The following is a 15,424-nucleotide window of genomic DNA, read 5'->3' on the forward strand; positions in this document are numbered from 1 at the left end:
TCACAGTGTATCCGGGCAGACAGAGGCAGTGGTAGGATCCAGGAGTGCTCTCACAGATGTGCTCACAGCCGTGGTCTGACTCAGACACAGATCCACGCCTGTGTCAGATCAGCATTCACAAAATCAGCTTCAATATATTTAACTTAAAGGTTATTATCACAAAATCAAAATCATATTTCCAACAACTTTGTTACTGTTCACAATGTTTTTCCTGTAGAAAGGAATCATCGGTGCCCTGAAGGAAAACTGTAAAAGCGAAAAGCTCTGAGAACCAAAATGAATCAAAGAAGTGGTTTTAGCCCTGCTGTCACCTCTTAGCTACAGGACTCATCATTTTCACTGAGAGCCTATTTTATTTCATTGGTTTACTTTTTGTATTTATTTTATTAAGTCTGCATTTGCATCTCCCACCACAGGATACCAGACTGTTTTTAGCTGTAGTCCAGTGTTGAATAATAGCAGCATGAGGAAATATCGAGCACTTAAGGGATTTGCAGAGGTTGTTATGAAAAAGTATTAGGTTATGTGCGGTCAGACGGATTTTTTAAAATTTTTTTATTTTAACTCGAGCTAGACGTTGTGTTTTTAATTACATAAAAAATCTATGTTGCCCCAGATGAAGCCAATGTCATGAAATTTCAATCCCAAAGATTTAACTGAAGTTTTTTACTGGTCTTACATTAAGATGACTTTAAATAAAAGTAATCCATTTGTAATACAAAATCTTTTAGATGGAGATTTTATAGAAACACAACTTCCAAATCCTTAAAGACTGGAGAGTTTTTACATTCCAGTAAGATTTTCCACTCACACGAATCTCAAAACTTACTAGTTACACAATTCATCTTAACTGAGTCCAGCTCAGGGCAAATGTTATTTTTTTGCTGATTAAAAGCTGAATTTTTTTTTTTGAATAATCTCATAATCGTCATTCTTCTCAGGTACAATGAAATCTTATATTGAAATAAAAACACAGTATGATATATAAGTGGTAACAGGTAGATGCAGAATCTAAATAAACTACACAATATAGCACAAGTATTAGAAATAATAATAAAAATAAAAAGCACCAAATGTAGTAATAGAAGTTGTTTGTATACTTTATGGTTTTGTATTTCCTGTCCTGCAGTCTTACCGCAGAGCTTATCCTGGAACTGGATGCCAAACTGGTGAATGAGATCAAAGGACTCAACCAGGAAGGCGTGGTCCTCAAAGGGCGGTGATGCCATGGCCCTCAGTGATGTCATATCTGCCCTGGCCACGCCCACAGCATAGATCTCAATGCCTTTTTCTCTTGCCTCAGCTGCCACCTCAGCCACGCGGTCCTGAGGACGTCCGTCTGTCACGATCACGGCCACATTTGGAACCTGAAGGCATCGGCAGAACCAACCACAGACAGCTGTTATTGACGTCCCCTCCATCTTTGTTTTTATTTTATTTTTTTTATATTTTTATTATCCTAAGAGCCAACTTCATCAGGTAGAGTTTGGCCTGCCAGGGCCTCAGCTATTGACTGCTGTCCAATCCACACTGCACTAGACCCTTACAGCAGTTCATCTACACTTTTTTTTAAATGTCTTTTGTGTCCTCGGCATGTCCTCCCAGGAGGCCTAGGACACAATGGAGAGATTATATCTCTTGGCTGACTTGGGAATGCTTTGGTGTCCCCCCCAGAGGACCTGGTAACCCTGGGTTTAGACTGCTGCTCCCATGACCCAGATAGAAATGTCTGTATGTATGGATAGTTCTGCTAAAAGTTCGGCTATAACAAAGTTCTACAGAACAGTAGTTACTGGATGAGATACGCATATGCACAGCCCCTAACTAGCTTTACCACTGGTTGGCCACTCCTTGTTTCCTTGTGAAGGGGGGGGGGGACTCAGGATCAGAGCAAAGGTGAAGTTGAAAGCTTGTGTGATGGTATCAAATCACAGGCTCAGTTACAGAGTTTTCAACCATGTGAACATTTGACTTTTTGCACATAAAAGAGGTTTTGTTGAATGATATTTATTTTGGTGATGATTTAAATACAGACAGTTAAAAAGGAAAGTAAAGATTTAAAATGCCTGAAACCACCAGCACAACTAAAGGAAATGGTTACAAAATGGTTCATTGGGTATAAGACATCCAATAAGTACCTTTGGCCTGTCTCCAGCCTCAGCAGTAAAAGCTTCATTCATCATGTATCTGATGGCGAGTCCGGTCATGGTACCCTGAGCGAGGGGGATGATCTGATTGATGGCTTTCACTATGTTGCTCAGCCTGGCGTGAGTCTTCAGAGTGAACTCAGTGCGGACCTGAAAGCAGTGAAGTACAATCAAAGATTAAAACATCATCTTAAGACCAGGTAGTGATGAGAAGGGTTAGGTGTCAAGATGAAGGAGTAAAACATGAAAGGAGGTCTGGATTCTGTCTGGTTACTCTACCTGACTGGAATATTGAACAACTCCCACTCTGGTGGCATTTAGTCCAATATCCAGGGTGTTAATGATGTCAATCATAAACTTCCTCATGGTTTCAAACTCATGTGGCCTAACGCTGCGGGAGCTGTCGATGAGGAAGACTAGATCCACCGGACCGGTCTTACATTTCTGCGCAGGTTCTGGAAGAAAGAACAAAAGCAGAATCTGTTCAAACTGGATGTTTCAATAATGGAAAAAGAGTTCAAAGAGAGGTCAGCAATCCTCAGACCTCAGAAGCTCCAAATTTAAATTTGGTGAGATCCCAGAAAACATGAAAAATGGGGATTTTTATTGTGTCGTAATATATTATTCAAATTATTCCCCAACAAATCCATCACTCCTGTCTGAGTGATGTTTACCACAGTGTCCAGCTCAGGAAGCTGCTGAGCCTTTTTTTAAATATATTTGTAATCTGTGTTTAATGAATTTCAGTGGGCTGTTTCACTTTCAGGAGCTGTAGTAGTAAAATGTGATTTCGACACATCTTTTGCATGAATCACAGACGTGGCCTCTGAGTGACGTTAATGCATGGAGGCGACTCACAGGCCCCAAACAGTCGACTGCTAATGTTCACATGAGAAGGTGTCGTGTCTCGTGTGAAAGGATCAGGGCTGTTTTGGTGCTCTGAGGAAAACCGAAACCATTTTCGTGTTGTGACTGATCAGTAGGAGAAAAGGCTGCTTCTCTCTTTTTTTGACTTTCTTTTTAAATTGTGTGGATTTTACTCTCTTTCTGAAGCACAGCAGCCACAGAGGCCTTCCTCAAACATCGGTACAGCGTTCACATTATTTACCACCTGAGCGCTGCTTCTCCGTGGCGTTAGCTGCCACGGGACACCTGTTTTTGTCTTTATTTTTTTCGGACGCGCTCCCGTGTTGTAACATCATCTAGGTTCAAAAACGCTGCCGTCATGAATGAGGTATGAGGTGGGCTTGTGTTTGTGGTGTGGCTTTTACGAGTTGGAAAGAAACTGTTTGATTAATGCCCATCCAGAATTTCTTCACACAAAGTGAAAGTTAGAACAGACGAGACTCAGTGTCAGAGTAAGCAGACGTGTGGGACGGCTGGAATCCATCTTTAGGTTCAAATAGACGTCAGCAGTGGCCAATTTTAACGCCTTATAAACACGTCCACTGCATTGTCTGGTCACATAAATCAAGTCAGCCGCAGATGTAATGTATAGGTGTCAGTGATACGTCCTGAAACATTCGTGCCTTTCACAGAAGTCATAATTCACACGCTTGTATAAAGAGTCCTATTCAGTGACCTGCAGTGGCAACATTTACAGGTTATAACTGCTGCTGATTTTCTTTTTCTAAAAAGTCCCCAACCCTTCTTTTTTACATTTTCTATCTAAATTTGGGTCTCTACTGTTTCTTAGTCCTAATTTGGTCAATTAAATTAAACCGTGACTCTAAAAGTTAACGATAAAAACAGTTTTGAAAGAAAAAGAGCCACACATGCGTCACTGTGTTCATAGTTAGCTAACATGATTTCAGTCATCACCAACACAGAATATTAGACAGTTTAAATTTAAGTTATTATGTTTTCCTCCTTTTAAAGGACACATTTACATGTTAATATCAAACATGTCGAAAGCTTAAATAACAAAGACTCTGTGTAAATGTGGGTGCATCCTGTGAGCCAAAAAGCTCAACAAGGACGCCACCAAGGATTAATTTGAGCTGTTAATCATGCAAAGCCACCCTAAAAGTAAAAAAAAAAAAATACAGTGCTCGTAAAGGTGTAATTGTGCTATCAAATGGTTGTTTAAACCATGGTTTATAGTTAGCGACTCGCTGCAATCCACTTGAAGCACCTGATTTAAAATCTCCCCATAAATCATAGCTTAGCATTATTTAGCCTGGTTATACTGACTCTGTGTTTCCACTGTGATCCAAACCCACATTAGCTCCCAGTTCTTTTCACCATCCAAATGCTCATCATTAAACATTTATCTCTCATTTTCCAGACATCCTTTTCTTTCATTTATTTTCTTAAAATTAAACTATGCCCTCATTTACATACCCTGTTTAAGAAGAGAAACATTTTATTTATTTTTAAAATAATTTTCAGTGATTCTCACAGTATCTGCACACTGACCTGTTTTTGGTCTGGCTGTTGTGAGGACAGCCAGGGTCAACAGGATGAATGCGCTCAGTTGTCTCATCTTCATCCAAATGATATCGATCGAGCAGACGGGTCGCTCGCAGCTGGGCTCAGATAAATTGGAACAGGATCAAACTGTGAAGAAAAGACGAGCAAGATAGTGCCCACTTTGAGACTCAGACACATACTGCAATGTTGTCATAACGCTCTAATGTCTGCAGATGGAAGAGGTTAGGATGGACAGATTAGTCTGCGAGACATCAAACTTGGACACAGGAGATCACTCTTTCCTTCTTTTCCATGCTGACGATCCTCGAACAGGCACGAGCCTCATCAGCACATACCTCGATTCTTATCTAATCCTTCAAAGTTATTTGTGTGTAATATGTGTGCCTAAACACACACAAATTAGAAATGACCTCTGGAAGACATTCCTAGATCACATCAGACACACTTAATCATTCTTGAGAGCATCTGAAGTGCTTTGTCCTTTAAGCTTTGTCCTCATTAATACCAAACGCATAACTTATATCCTACGATTCAGGCCAGACAAATCTGTATGACGATGACTGTGACAGATTTTTGAATATAATGTGAATTTAATTGTGAATGGATGTCTAAATTAAAAATCACCTCCACCTGTGTGGCTCACCATGTTATTTGTATTAGCAGCTGTTGGTCATGTAGATACGTTCTGGATTTCATTACACTATTACTGAATACATACACAACAGGAATGTGCTTTCAGGGGTTCTAATGATGAGGGAGATTATTTCTGTAAAGTGATAATAATGACAATGACAGTGAAACATTCCAGTCCTGCCCCTTCGTAAAACACTCAGCGTAACACACCTGGATGAGGTGCACAGCAATACCTGCTAATAGAAGGCTGCAGGCAGACACACAGAGCCTAATGTGCCTGCAGGCGAGCAGCTCCAGCAGCAGCAGGGGGATAATGATAAAGTCTGGGACGTGTTTATGTTTGAGGCACTGGGTCAATTCAAACAGGCAGCATGAAAGCCACCTCTCTTTCATTTCGGCCCACAGAGAGGGGTCCTTCGGGGGTTTATCGCTGTCTGACTGGCAGCCAGAGACTGCGGTCATCACTGGCTCAGATCAGAGTAATGAGTCAACAGATGTAGCCGAGCACAAAGGCTCTTTTTTCAGTTTGTGTCTCTGTTTGTCTCGTTGCCTTTCCCTCCGTCTCCTCGCCCACTTTCTCTCGTCTCTTTCACTCTCGTCCACATATTTTCACGAGCGTCTCTGCAGTGAAAGTTCAGCCAAACATTTGGAGCACATTTTTCTTGCTTTTATGTTTTCAAGGTTAGCTGGTGGTTATGTCTTTATCATTTTGTCACTGACCTGTGCAGAACGCATCAATCACCTTAGCTTCAGTCCCTCCTATTACACAGATCTCAATTCCTCCTACCTTCAAACAAAGATGATCAAAAGCAATGTTATTTTTCTAATTACTGAAAAATAGTATTCAGTCCATTGTTACAAGTGTGTGAATAAAATGAATGTGGTTGTTATTGAGTTTGAAGTTCAGGGTGTATCAGACTACAGTCAGATTGTTCCCACTTACACAATATTAGATCCAACTCCTGACACGGTGAAATCCTAATCAGTGTGCTGGTAGTAATTTTAGTGAGCGTGACAAATGTGCACTCCTCATGTCACATAGGGCAGTCTCTACTGTGACGTGATTGAGTTCATGTAGGAAAATGTTTCAAGAAAATGTGTTTTTTTATGGTTTTTATGTAAGGGGACCTATTATGTTAATTTCCACCTCCATATTTCATACTTTATTAGCTTATACTCCCCCTGGGTGGCCTCAGTTTCTCTCCCTTTAAAGGCCCCAGTATACCCGCTGCACTGGTCGCTTCACCTCCCACCAGTAATGTCATCTCAGAGCCGCTTGTATTTGTGCTCAAAGGAACTGCAGGGTTTTTTTTTCAGTAAGTCTTTCGTTTTCAAACTGCTCCAACAGCTCCCTGTGTATACTCTGAGTTTCTGAGCTTCTTTACTGATGCGCCAATAAAACAGCAGCAGAAACTGTGCAGCACAAGGCGCCAGATAACAAAAAACTAGTTGCTCAACCTGCAGTAACAGGACATCAGGTGAGACGTCAACTTTGTCGTACAGTGCCGCTCACGACGCATTGTAGGTCAGGTTTAAAGGGGCTCTAAGGCCAATAATCCAGTATTCTTCTAATTGGCTGTCCTTCACAAACAGAACATGTGAACGGCAGGTGGGCGGGGTTTCTACGACTGTGTGTCTGATGTGACTATATTAGAGATAACTGCTTCCTGTGACATCATACAGATCCAAGAGTAGAACAGAAACCCTGAGTTTCAGTCTGAAGTCTGAACTTTGGCTTATGTGTAATTGAAGCATGTAACACTGTAACAGCACACACCTGCCCAAGTTCCACTGAAGCACCAAAGTTTGAAGATTTTTTAAGGTATGAACTGATTTCAGGGTCTGTAAGTGTGTGTGTGTCTGTGACTGTGTATTCATATCTTTGTGGGGACCAAAAATTGGAAGATTACTATACTTGTGAGGACTAACAGCCCTTATGGGGACCAAAATCCTGGTCCCCATAAGTTTGAAGGCATTTTCTAGACTCAAAATGTGGTTTTAGTGACAGGGTTACAATTAAGTTATGGTTACGGTAGGATTAGGCATTAATTTTTCATGGTTAGGGTTAGGGGCTAGGGAAAGCATCATGTCAATGGGATGTCCCCACAAGATATGAATACCCGACATGTGTGTGTGTGTGTGTGTGTTGCACAAAGACTTCTCAGTACAGCTTTCTGTACCTACAGGGCAGCAACCAGTCCCCCACCTCCCCTTTTCCTGTCTCCCCCACTAAACAACAATCCACTGGATCCTGCCGCCACTCAGCGTGTGCGCTGCAGACACACACACGTATCACAGCTCCGCCTCAGCTCGGGTCACAGAGCAGCATATGTTCTATAATTATCCACAAAGAGAATCTTTCAGCTCAGAGCCAATATTTTCTCGTTAAACATTTCATTGACGGGTTGGTGGCGAAGGCTGCCGCTCGCTGTGACTGCGAGGCTGCTAACAGTGTGTGAGTCTTACTTCGAGCTCCTGTTTCCTTCCATTAGCACAGTAAACAAACTTAAATGGTCTGCTCGCCAACCACTCTTGGAAATTTATTCACTACAATATCTTAACTGTCCACCGTGATATCAGTTTTATGAACAGCACATTATATTGTGCAACTGCAGCATGACAGTGTAATTTATTTGAATGGGCTTTAAATACAAAATCACATTTAGAAAAGCAGCTAGATGCTTGTGAGGAGCAGTTTGATGCCACATACTGGAGAGTAAATCAACCGTGCAGTTTACTCAGCTACTTGTAACGAGGCAGTCAGAGAGCAGAGATACTGTTGATGTTGGCGTGAAGGTGAGATTACCACGAGAGATGAAACACAAACTGTTTCTTTAAAGTTCTTTTCGAGCTCAGGCAGCAAAAATAAACCTCTGGATTTATCCACGTGTCATTTTTAAGGCTTATATTTAAGAGGGTAAAAAGTCAAACTCATAAATGTCATAATATGACCGTCAGCTGTGTTTAAGGACAGTCCATCTCCAAATCATCTGCACTATTTAAGTTTGGGTTTCTCTGGTTTGGAGATTTCAGCGGAGAGGATGTTTGTGTTGTCTTGAATCTGAGGGAACCAGATAGCATTCACCTCATGATGGTTAAAACTCCAATAACACATTTAAAAAACGCTTTCAAAAAGTATGATCCCATTACAACCCTTGTTACATATTTTTCATGTGGGGACTATTTTCTTTCTACGGTCTACATCCATCAGTGAAAAGCCTCAAATAGCTAAAATTAAAGCTCAGCTCTATCGATCCTGTTACATACAAATTACATTATTGTTGCCATTGCTTTCAGTGAGTTTTGTAAATTGATTAGTAAATCCATAATGAGTCATATCATCATCAGATGAATGCTGTGGAATATAATGTCTAATTATCTGTGATTGTAGTGATGTAACCTCCACTACACCGGTAAACACTAAAGTACTTACATAATTTTCACTGCTACTGTCTAAAGAATCAGTTTTATGTCTGAGGCTCCATTTCCACATTTTTGCAGATTTCTTAGCGTCCCATCAGCTCGTCTGATGCCATGGACACGTCTGTGCTGTTACCGAACAAAGTCAAAGCACAGACGATCACAGACACACTTAGACAACAGCACATTATCAGGCCTGAGTTTCCTGTTAGTGCTGCTCCCTCTGGGAGAAGAACATGTTGATGCGTTTTCCTGCTTTCCCTGCACTCTCCCCTGATGTCCACTCACACTGAAGGCAGTGGACAGAAGGAACTCTCACCTGACACGAGCATTGCTTCAGCATCTGCAGAACACATTTACAGGAAGCTTAAGCTGCATTAGGCCTGGTGGTGATCAGAATGATCATGTTACTGAAGGAAAGCCTTGTAACAAATCAATTATTGGCTAAACTGATTATTTTCTGAATTAATTCATTTTTTGATTAACTGACTAATCATTTAACTGAGAAGCAGTTTCTTTTTGGCTGTCGTTTATCTGCCTTGATTAAAACTCATCTCCAGTTTTTTAACCCAAATAAAGTGACTTTATCTTTAAAGAAGAGCAAACTGAAATAAAAATCTCATCCATGAGCTGTACTCAGAGTTTCAGACTTGTGGGAAACGGTTCCTTTTCTCTGCCTCTCAGAATATTTTTGCATCATATTTGAAGAATTAAATATTTGGTAAAACAAGTTTTATAAAACATAAGAATAATAGATTTGGACAGAGGACCTAGGCTGGCCATGTTCGTGTGCACGCAGAGCCAAGACAGAATGAGCAGGATCCCAGCACATTTCAGTCAAAACACTGAATATTTTTCATCTTGTTTTGGATCCATTCTTCTCCATCTGTCCCTCGCTGCTCAGCTGAGGCTGACAAATGTGACTTCAAACTGTTCATCTGGCATCTCACATCACCAACCAGCACAGAGCCCTTTCACAGGATTTTTACAAAGCTGGCAGTTTCAGCATTGGTCAGAGCTGGCAGTAAATCATAGGAGCTGTAGCATGTGTTTTTGGTCTGGTCACTGCTGACAGATGGAAAGCACAGGCATCTTGTTGACTCCTGTTGTTTGTTTTTGTTGGTCTTTAATGTTCTTTGCAGACGTTATCACTGATTGTGAAACACAGAGACGCTGCACGAAACGTCAGGCTCACAGATGAAGGTATTTACATGTAAACATGAATTTCTACAACTCTGAGGGTACAAACCCAAAACACAGATTTGCTTATTCATCCTGTTACAATAAAGGTAGGTCAACAAATTGGAAATGAGTTGGGATTTTTATTAAAAGATCGATAGCACTCAAATCTGTGTGAGGATATGAAGTCAGTACATGGTAAGCTTTGCATGAAAGCTGCACACGCTCTCAGTCACTAAAGGTTGGCAATTTAAATATTGTATCTTGTTGTAGAAAGTCAGGAGAAGTATGTGAGGCTGGGGGAGGACTCGTATGAGGACATGAGGTGTATGATAGCAGTGGCAGATGGGTTTAAGGTGGTGGTGGGATTATGTCAGGGAGCTGCTCTGAGCTCGTTTTTATTTGCAGTGATGATGGACAGGCTGACAGATGAGGTCAGGCAGGACTCTCTGTGGATGATGATGTTTGCAGATGACACTGTGATTTGTAGTGAGAGTAGGGAGCAGGTGGAGGTATGTGCTGGAGAGAGAAGAATCCTAAAGCTAAAGGCCATTTGATGAAAAATGAAAGGTTTTGTGGATTTCTTCTGTTCACAGTTTCCTTAAAAATGATCTGCTGCTACAAATGCTCACTCATTAACAGAGGGTGTTTTTCTCGTGTTATGAAGGTGATACAGTATCTTGTACTGCCAGCACGGCTGATTTACAGATTGTAGATAACAACCCTTCTCAATGACTTTCATGTTCCTCAAATAAATTGGGGCAATGTTACCTTGAAAATCGTTTGTTGTTGTGTCTTTGTTTCTAAAAAGAACTTCCTGAGGGGTTTTTTTTTTATATATGACTCTTTTAATGTTTGGTGCTTTTTCTGACTGAAAACCTTCTTCCCCACATGTTAAAGTATAAATAAGAGCAAAGAAAAAGCAGTTTGCATTTTTGGCTAACTGAATGAATTAATGAAAACCTGATGTTAGATAAATGTAGAAAAAAAATCAGCCTGCATGTACCTGCAGTGTTTGCTGAAGAGGAAGGTGTGTATGAGAAACCTGCAGTTTGGTAACAGGTGATTATCTCCTTATCCACACACACACACACACACACACACAGCATGGCCTGATAACAGGTCCGGGATCGAGTGCAAACATGAACACGCGCAGATACACCAGAGCCCCTCTTACTGTAGCGTGACTGTAAGGTGTACTGGAAGCTCTGCTCTGTGCTGACTGATCATTGGACTGATTGCTGGACATTTGAACTACGCTGCAGTCGTGATGGGCAGAAACTGAATCTACAGAACAAATTTTTTTCAGACTTTAGGCCAGAATACAAACAACAACAGGAGCATCTAAACCAGAAAGCTGCGGGACAACAGTCTGATTTCAGGTCAGCTAACATTAAGACTATAACGTGATGTAATTACTTGCTGCTGTTTTTTAGCTGATGCTGAAGTTCTCATGGTTTGTTTTTCACCCTGTAAGTCCTTCAAAGCCGCGTATGTTGTCGCCCGTCAGCATTTCGGATGCTTTTACACAGATAGTGAACCCAGCAGCACAGAAACATCTGATTTCAGTGGACCATCAAACTGCAACACAAAGCCAACCTAATGTTTAGTCGAGAGCTGCCTGAATAGAATTACACAGCTCTTGGACTCAGTACTGGACAGTAAAGTCATTGTTCTATTCCCTCTTAAAAATATCTGCTAGGTGTGCATTTGTTGGTCTACATCACTTCCGTGCACAAAGAACTCTTTCTCTGTCAAACCTGAACTTTTCTAGAAAAGAAGGGTGACCATGGACCCGAGGAACACCCCATCCTAAATTCAGCAGAGGCCACGCCCATCATGGATGAACTGGATGTCGGGGAAGATGGCAGGAAAGGTTAGTAGTATTATTTTGTAATCCTATAAATAAATAAAACAAACTTATTGGAAAGCACTTTTGTGGTGGTGTTACGGTGGCTGGAGCCCCCTCTGCTGGCCAAACCTGAATACAGTGTGAATACTTCTATAGTTCTGTTGAGTATGAAATATTAGGAAAATGTAACAAACGAAATGCAGTTGTGTTCTACATATCGTGGCATTGGGTACTGTACATGTGAAGAGAAACTGAACAGTGATAGAATAAAGAGGGTACATACCTCGACCTGAGCTCAACATGTCCTCCACACCGAGTATGACTCGAGCATAGACTGTATATGGAAGATGAAGCCACCATGACTTCACAGTTTGAAGCCTTAACGTTAGCATGTTGGCTGTAGTCCTGTTTAATTTTTGGAGCCAGATGTTCTCACTGTTATTTGGACAAGAAAATCAAGTATCAACTTACTAGCTAAAGCTAGCAAGGCTAATTAGCAAGCTGCATGAATCAAATGCACAGCAATCAGAATAACAACTGCTAACATGTGTTCAGCAGCAGACTAGACTAGATTAGGGTTTTACTCACCCAAACTAAAGCACAGAGTTCTTGGATATTTCCAGTTACACGACATAAATCATTTTCAGCCTCAGAGGCTGTGACTCAGAATTATTTCCCTGGATATAGAAATTATTCAGATTAGTTAGTTGAAATTATTTCTTGAGAATATCAAGATGATGTCTCCCAATTTTACTTATTTCATTATGATGGGTATTTGGAAAGAATAACTCTTGTATTTTGTACTATCTTTATGGTAAAGAATCCTTACAGAGAATCGTAGTTCCCGATCTGAATGTCTACACTGGGCCAAAACTAATCACATCACCTTTTAACACACATCTCCACTAAAATTAGTAAAGAAACCAAAAACCAAAAAAATCAACTGGCCAAATTAAGATTTCTATGCTCAGCAGTGCCCGTGACTAACAGTACATGTGTACATGTGACATGAAGCATCTCATGACTCAGCAATTTTCACAAATTTTAACAAAAAGACAGAAACCTGAATTTTGACATAAAACTGTTCTGATCTTATTATGGTCATCAGACCATAATTTTAATTTTTTAAGTGCGAAAAAAAGAAAGTCAAAAAATATCATCATATGTTGTGAAAAGAGGAAAAAAAACATCTGGAAACTAGGATTCAGTTTGATAAGTGAAGTTTCACAAGACCAGTCAATGGTGACATGAACTGAGGAGTGCTGTTATAAACGAATGCCTGACATGTGAATACGTCTTATTTACCCTCATCCACGTTCTATCGATTATCTGATTTACGGCCTCTGATAAAGATCCCGCCCAGCCCCCCTGGGGTCATGACCTGAGGTTAAACTGGTGACAGATGACAGATAATCTTACCTTTCAGACATCCGTTTAGAAAGTTTCTGAGTCTCAGTTTATCAGCAGTCAGACGAAACAAGCAAAGAAAGACTTAATTTACAGGTTTGAAGTGTTAGAGCTCAAAGTGAAAGTGAATCAGTTCTTGTTCATGCGATTATTAAGGGAGGCTGTGTGAATACTAGATGCTGTTTAATCTCCTTTCATTCTCTGTTTCTCTTTACTTGTTACTAAACCGTACTAACGCCATCAAACCTCTATGAACAAATAACAGTCCAACAGCAACCCTGCTTGTTGAAAAATGGCACAATGACATGTCAAGCTCAACTGCCAGAAAACGCTTTCAAAGAAAGAAAACTGAACGTCTCATTTGGGAGAAAAAGTTGATGGTCTAAGACTGGAAAACCCTCCAAACCCTTACACATAACTGCCCTGATAGATTCCTGTATCTGATAATTATTCCTCTGAAGAACAATTTGCACTGATTTGAATTTTACATTCAGTTTATGAGCAGACATTATTAAAATGTCATTTTTACCTTATCTGTCAATTAAGAATGATTAATCTTCTAGAGGCACAAATATTTCTTATTTAAACAGCTGGATTTGAGGTCATCTCCTACATCATGATGGCGCTATACTGGCTCATGTCTCTACATCTGATTGGGTCATTTGTAAAGTGGCCAAAGGTTTGTTTCCAAGACTTGTCACAAATACACACCTCAGATTATAGAGCACTGTGCAACAATCTTGAGTCACCTCCATTTCATTAACATTGGAAGTAGGTGCAGCGATTTATGAGCAGATGTTCTGATATAATCTAGCACACCTCGCTCAGAATGGCTTCAGCCGCCTTTCCACTGATAACATTTCTGCTGAAGCTTCAGTGAGCAGCAGATGGATCAAATAAAGATCCAGATGCTTTTCTCAGGTTCTCTGTTGGGTCTTTGCTGGATTCTGTTCCCGTTTCTTAAGGACATGACTTCAGACACTGTTCATCTGAAGCAGTTTTAGGCCTGGCACTTCTTTTTTTCTCCTACACTTGTCCTGTTTCCACAGTTTTTAGGCATACACTGAACACCATGATGAGATATACCAAGTTACTGGCTAATAGCTCTTTGGGAATCACCTTGTTAGTGCAAAACACATTTTTACGTTTTCTTTTATAAATAAAAATAGATTAAAAATGTAGAGATAAAAAAGCGAACAAAACAGGACACAGCACTGTTTTTTTTTAAATAGAGCCTTTCTATGCTTGAATGATTCATAAGTCAGATTTAATTACCTTAACAAACCAAAACATTCCTCTGATAATGGTCAGGTACAAGGACTGGACTGAAAACGAATGAAAAAACAGGGAATGTCCAAAGAAAAACTTTGTCAGACTCAAAGAAAGCTTTTGCTGCAGACAACCTAAAAAAAATACAAGAAAATCTCCTTTGAAAGCAAAATATAAAGAAATGAGGGAAGCCTCAAGGCTATGGCACAGTCCTGTGCAGATATATAGAATTAGGCATGCATCATTCAGTACAATGAAACTTAAATGTCCACAGCTGTGTTAATAAACTGTGGTTATGTGGTTCTCTTTGTGCTGTGGGCTAAACTGCATCCTTTCACAACAGTAATGCTACACATTAAAAAACAGCCTCGTCTCACTATCATTGTCGTGTAAAGCAGCCAAAAAACATCTGGTACATAACTGAGACACACCAGCAGCATGGAAAAAAACTGCAATATTTTATAGACCGGGAACAAAAACAAACTTGATAAATTTGAGGAGGCACATCAGTTAAAAAATAAAGGGTTTAAAAAACATTCCTGCTACACAGACTTTTATTAAATATCTGCTTTTTAGACACATCAATGGATGGCAGTGTTCTCTACCGACTTTGTGTTCTTTCAGTGTGATTGAATATGACTGAACCTATGCAAGGTTACGAGGAAGGCACTGAGATTAAAACAGCAGGTCAAAGAGCAAGATGTGGAAAAACAGAAAGGACAGAACACGAGTTGTGACGCACAGTTTGACTGACAGGCTGGACTCACACTGAGAAGAAAACACGTCAGCTCTGAGCTTCAGAGATTAGAAAGCCGGACAGAGACGGAGGTCGTATGTTTGTATAACATACAGACACCCAGAGTGAGCGTGAGGGGAAAGAAAGGATGTAGAAAAGGTGGAGATCAGAGAGAGCAGTTTGGATGTATACAGTGAGACGGGCGGAGAGGCTGCGGTTGTTCTGTAGGCGGTTTGAGGTTTGAGTGGCAGCTGGAGACCATACTGAGATGAACACACAGCACTTCTTCTTGTTAGATTTAGATTAGAACCAGATGTCAAGTCCGCTACTGCGAGCAGTTTCACTACC

General features: G+C 40.5%; 2 protein-coding genes across 2 annotated transcripts in view; one reads left to right on the plus strand and one right to left on the minus strand.

The window, feature by feature from the left end:
• LOC116329735 (matrilin-4-like) overlaps positions 1-15,424 on the minus strand; it is a 17,580-nt gene continuing 2,156 nt past the window's right edge. Inside the window, exons 2-6 of the mRNA XM_039612681.1 lie at positions 4,566-4,706; positions 2,427-2,602; positions 2,139-2,297; positions 1,136-1,367; positions 1-98 (exon numbers count right to left, since the gene is read on the minus strand). Of these exons, the coding sequence (XP_039468615.1) occupies positions 1-98; positions 1,136-1,367; positions 2,139-2,297; positions 2,427-2,602; positions 4,566-4,638 (738 nt within the window). The 5' untranslated portion in view covers positions 4,639-4,706. The remainder of the gene's footprint in view (positions 99-1,135; positions 1,368-2,138; positions 2,298-2,426; positions 2,603-4,565; positions 4,707-15,424) is intronic.
• Positions 10,991-15,424, plus strand: part of LOC116329736 (recombining binding protein suppressor of hairless-like protein) — a 25,536-nt gene continuing 21,102 nt past the window's right edge. The window contains exons 1-2 of the mRNA XM_039612635.1: positions 10,991-11,194; positions 11,587-11,688. Of these exons, the coding sequence (XP_039468569.1) occupies positions 11,652-11,688 (37 nt within the window). The 5' untranslated portion in view covers positions 10,991-11,194; positions 11,587-11,651. The remainder of the gene's footprint in view (positions 11,195-11,586; positions 11,689-15,424) is intronic.

This window comes from Oreochromis aureus, linkage group 5, assembly GCF_013358895.1.
Source record: "Oreochromis aureus strain Israel breed Guangdong linkage group 5, ZZ_aureus, whole genome shotgun sequence".
Classification (NCBI taxonomy): Eukaryota; Metazoa; Chordata; class Actinopteri; order Cichliformes; family Cichlidae; genus Oreochromis; species Oreochromis aureus.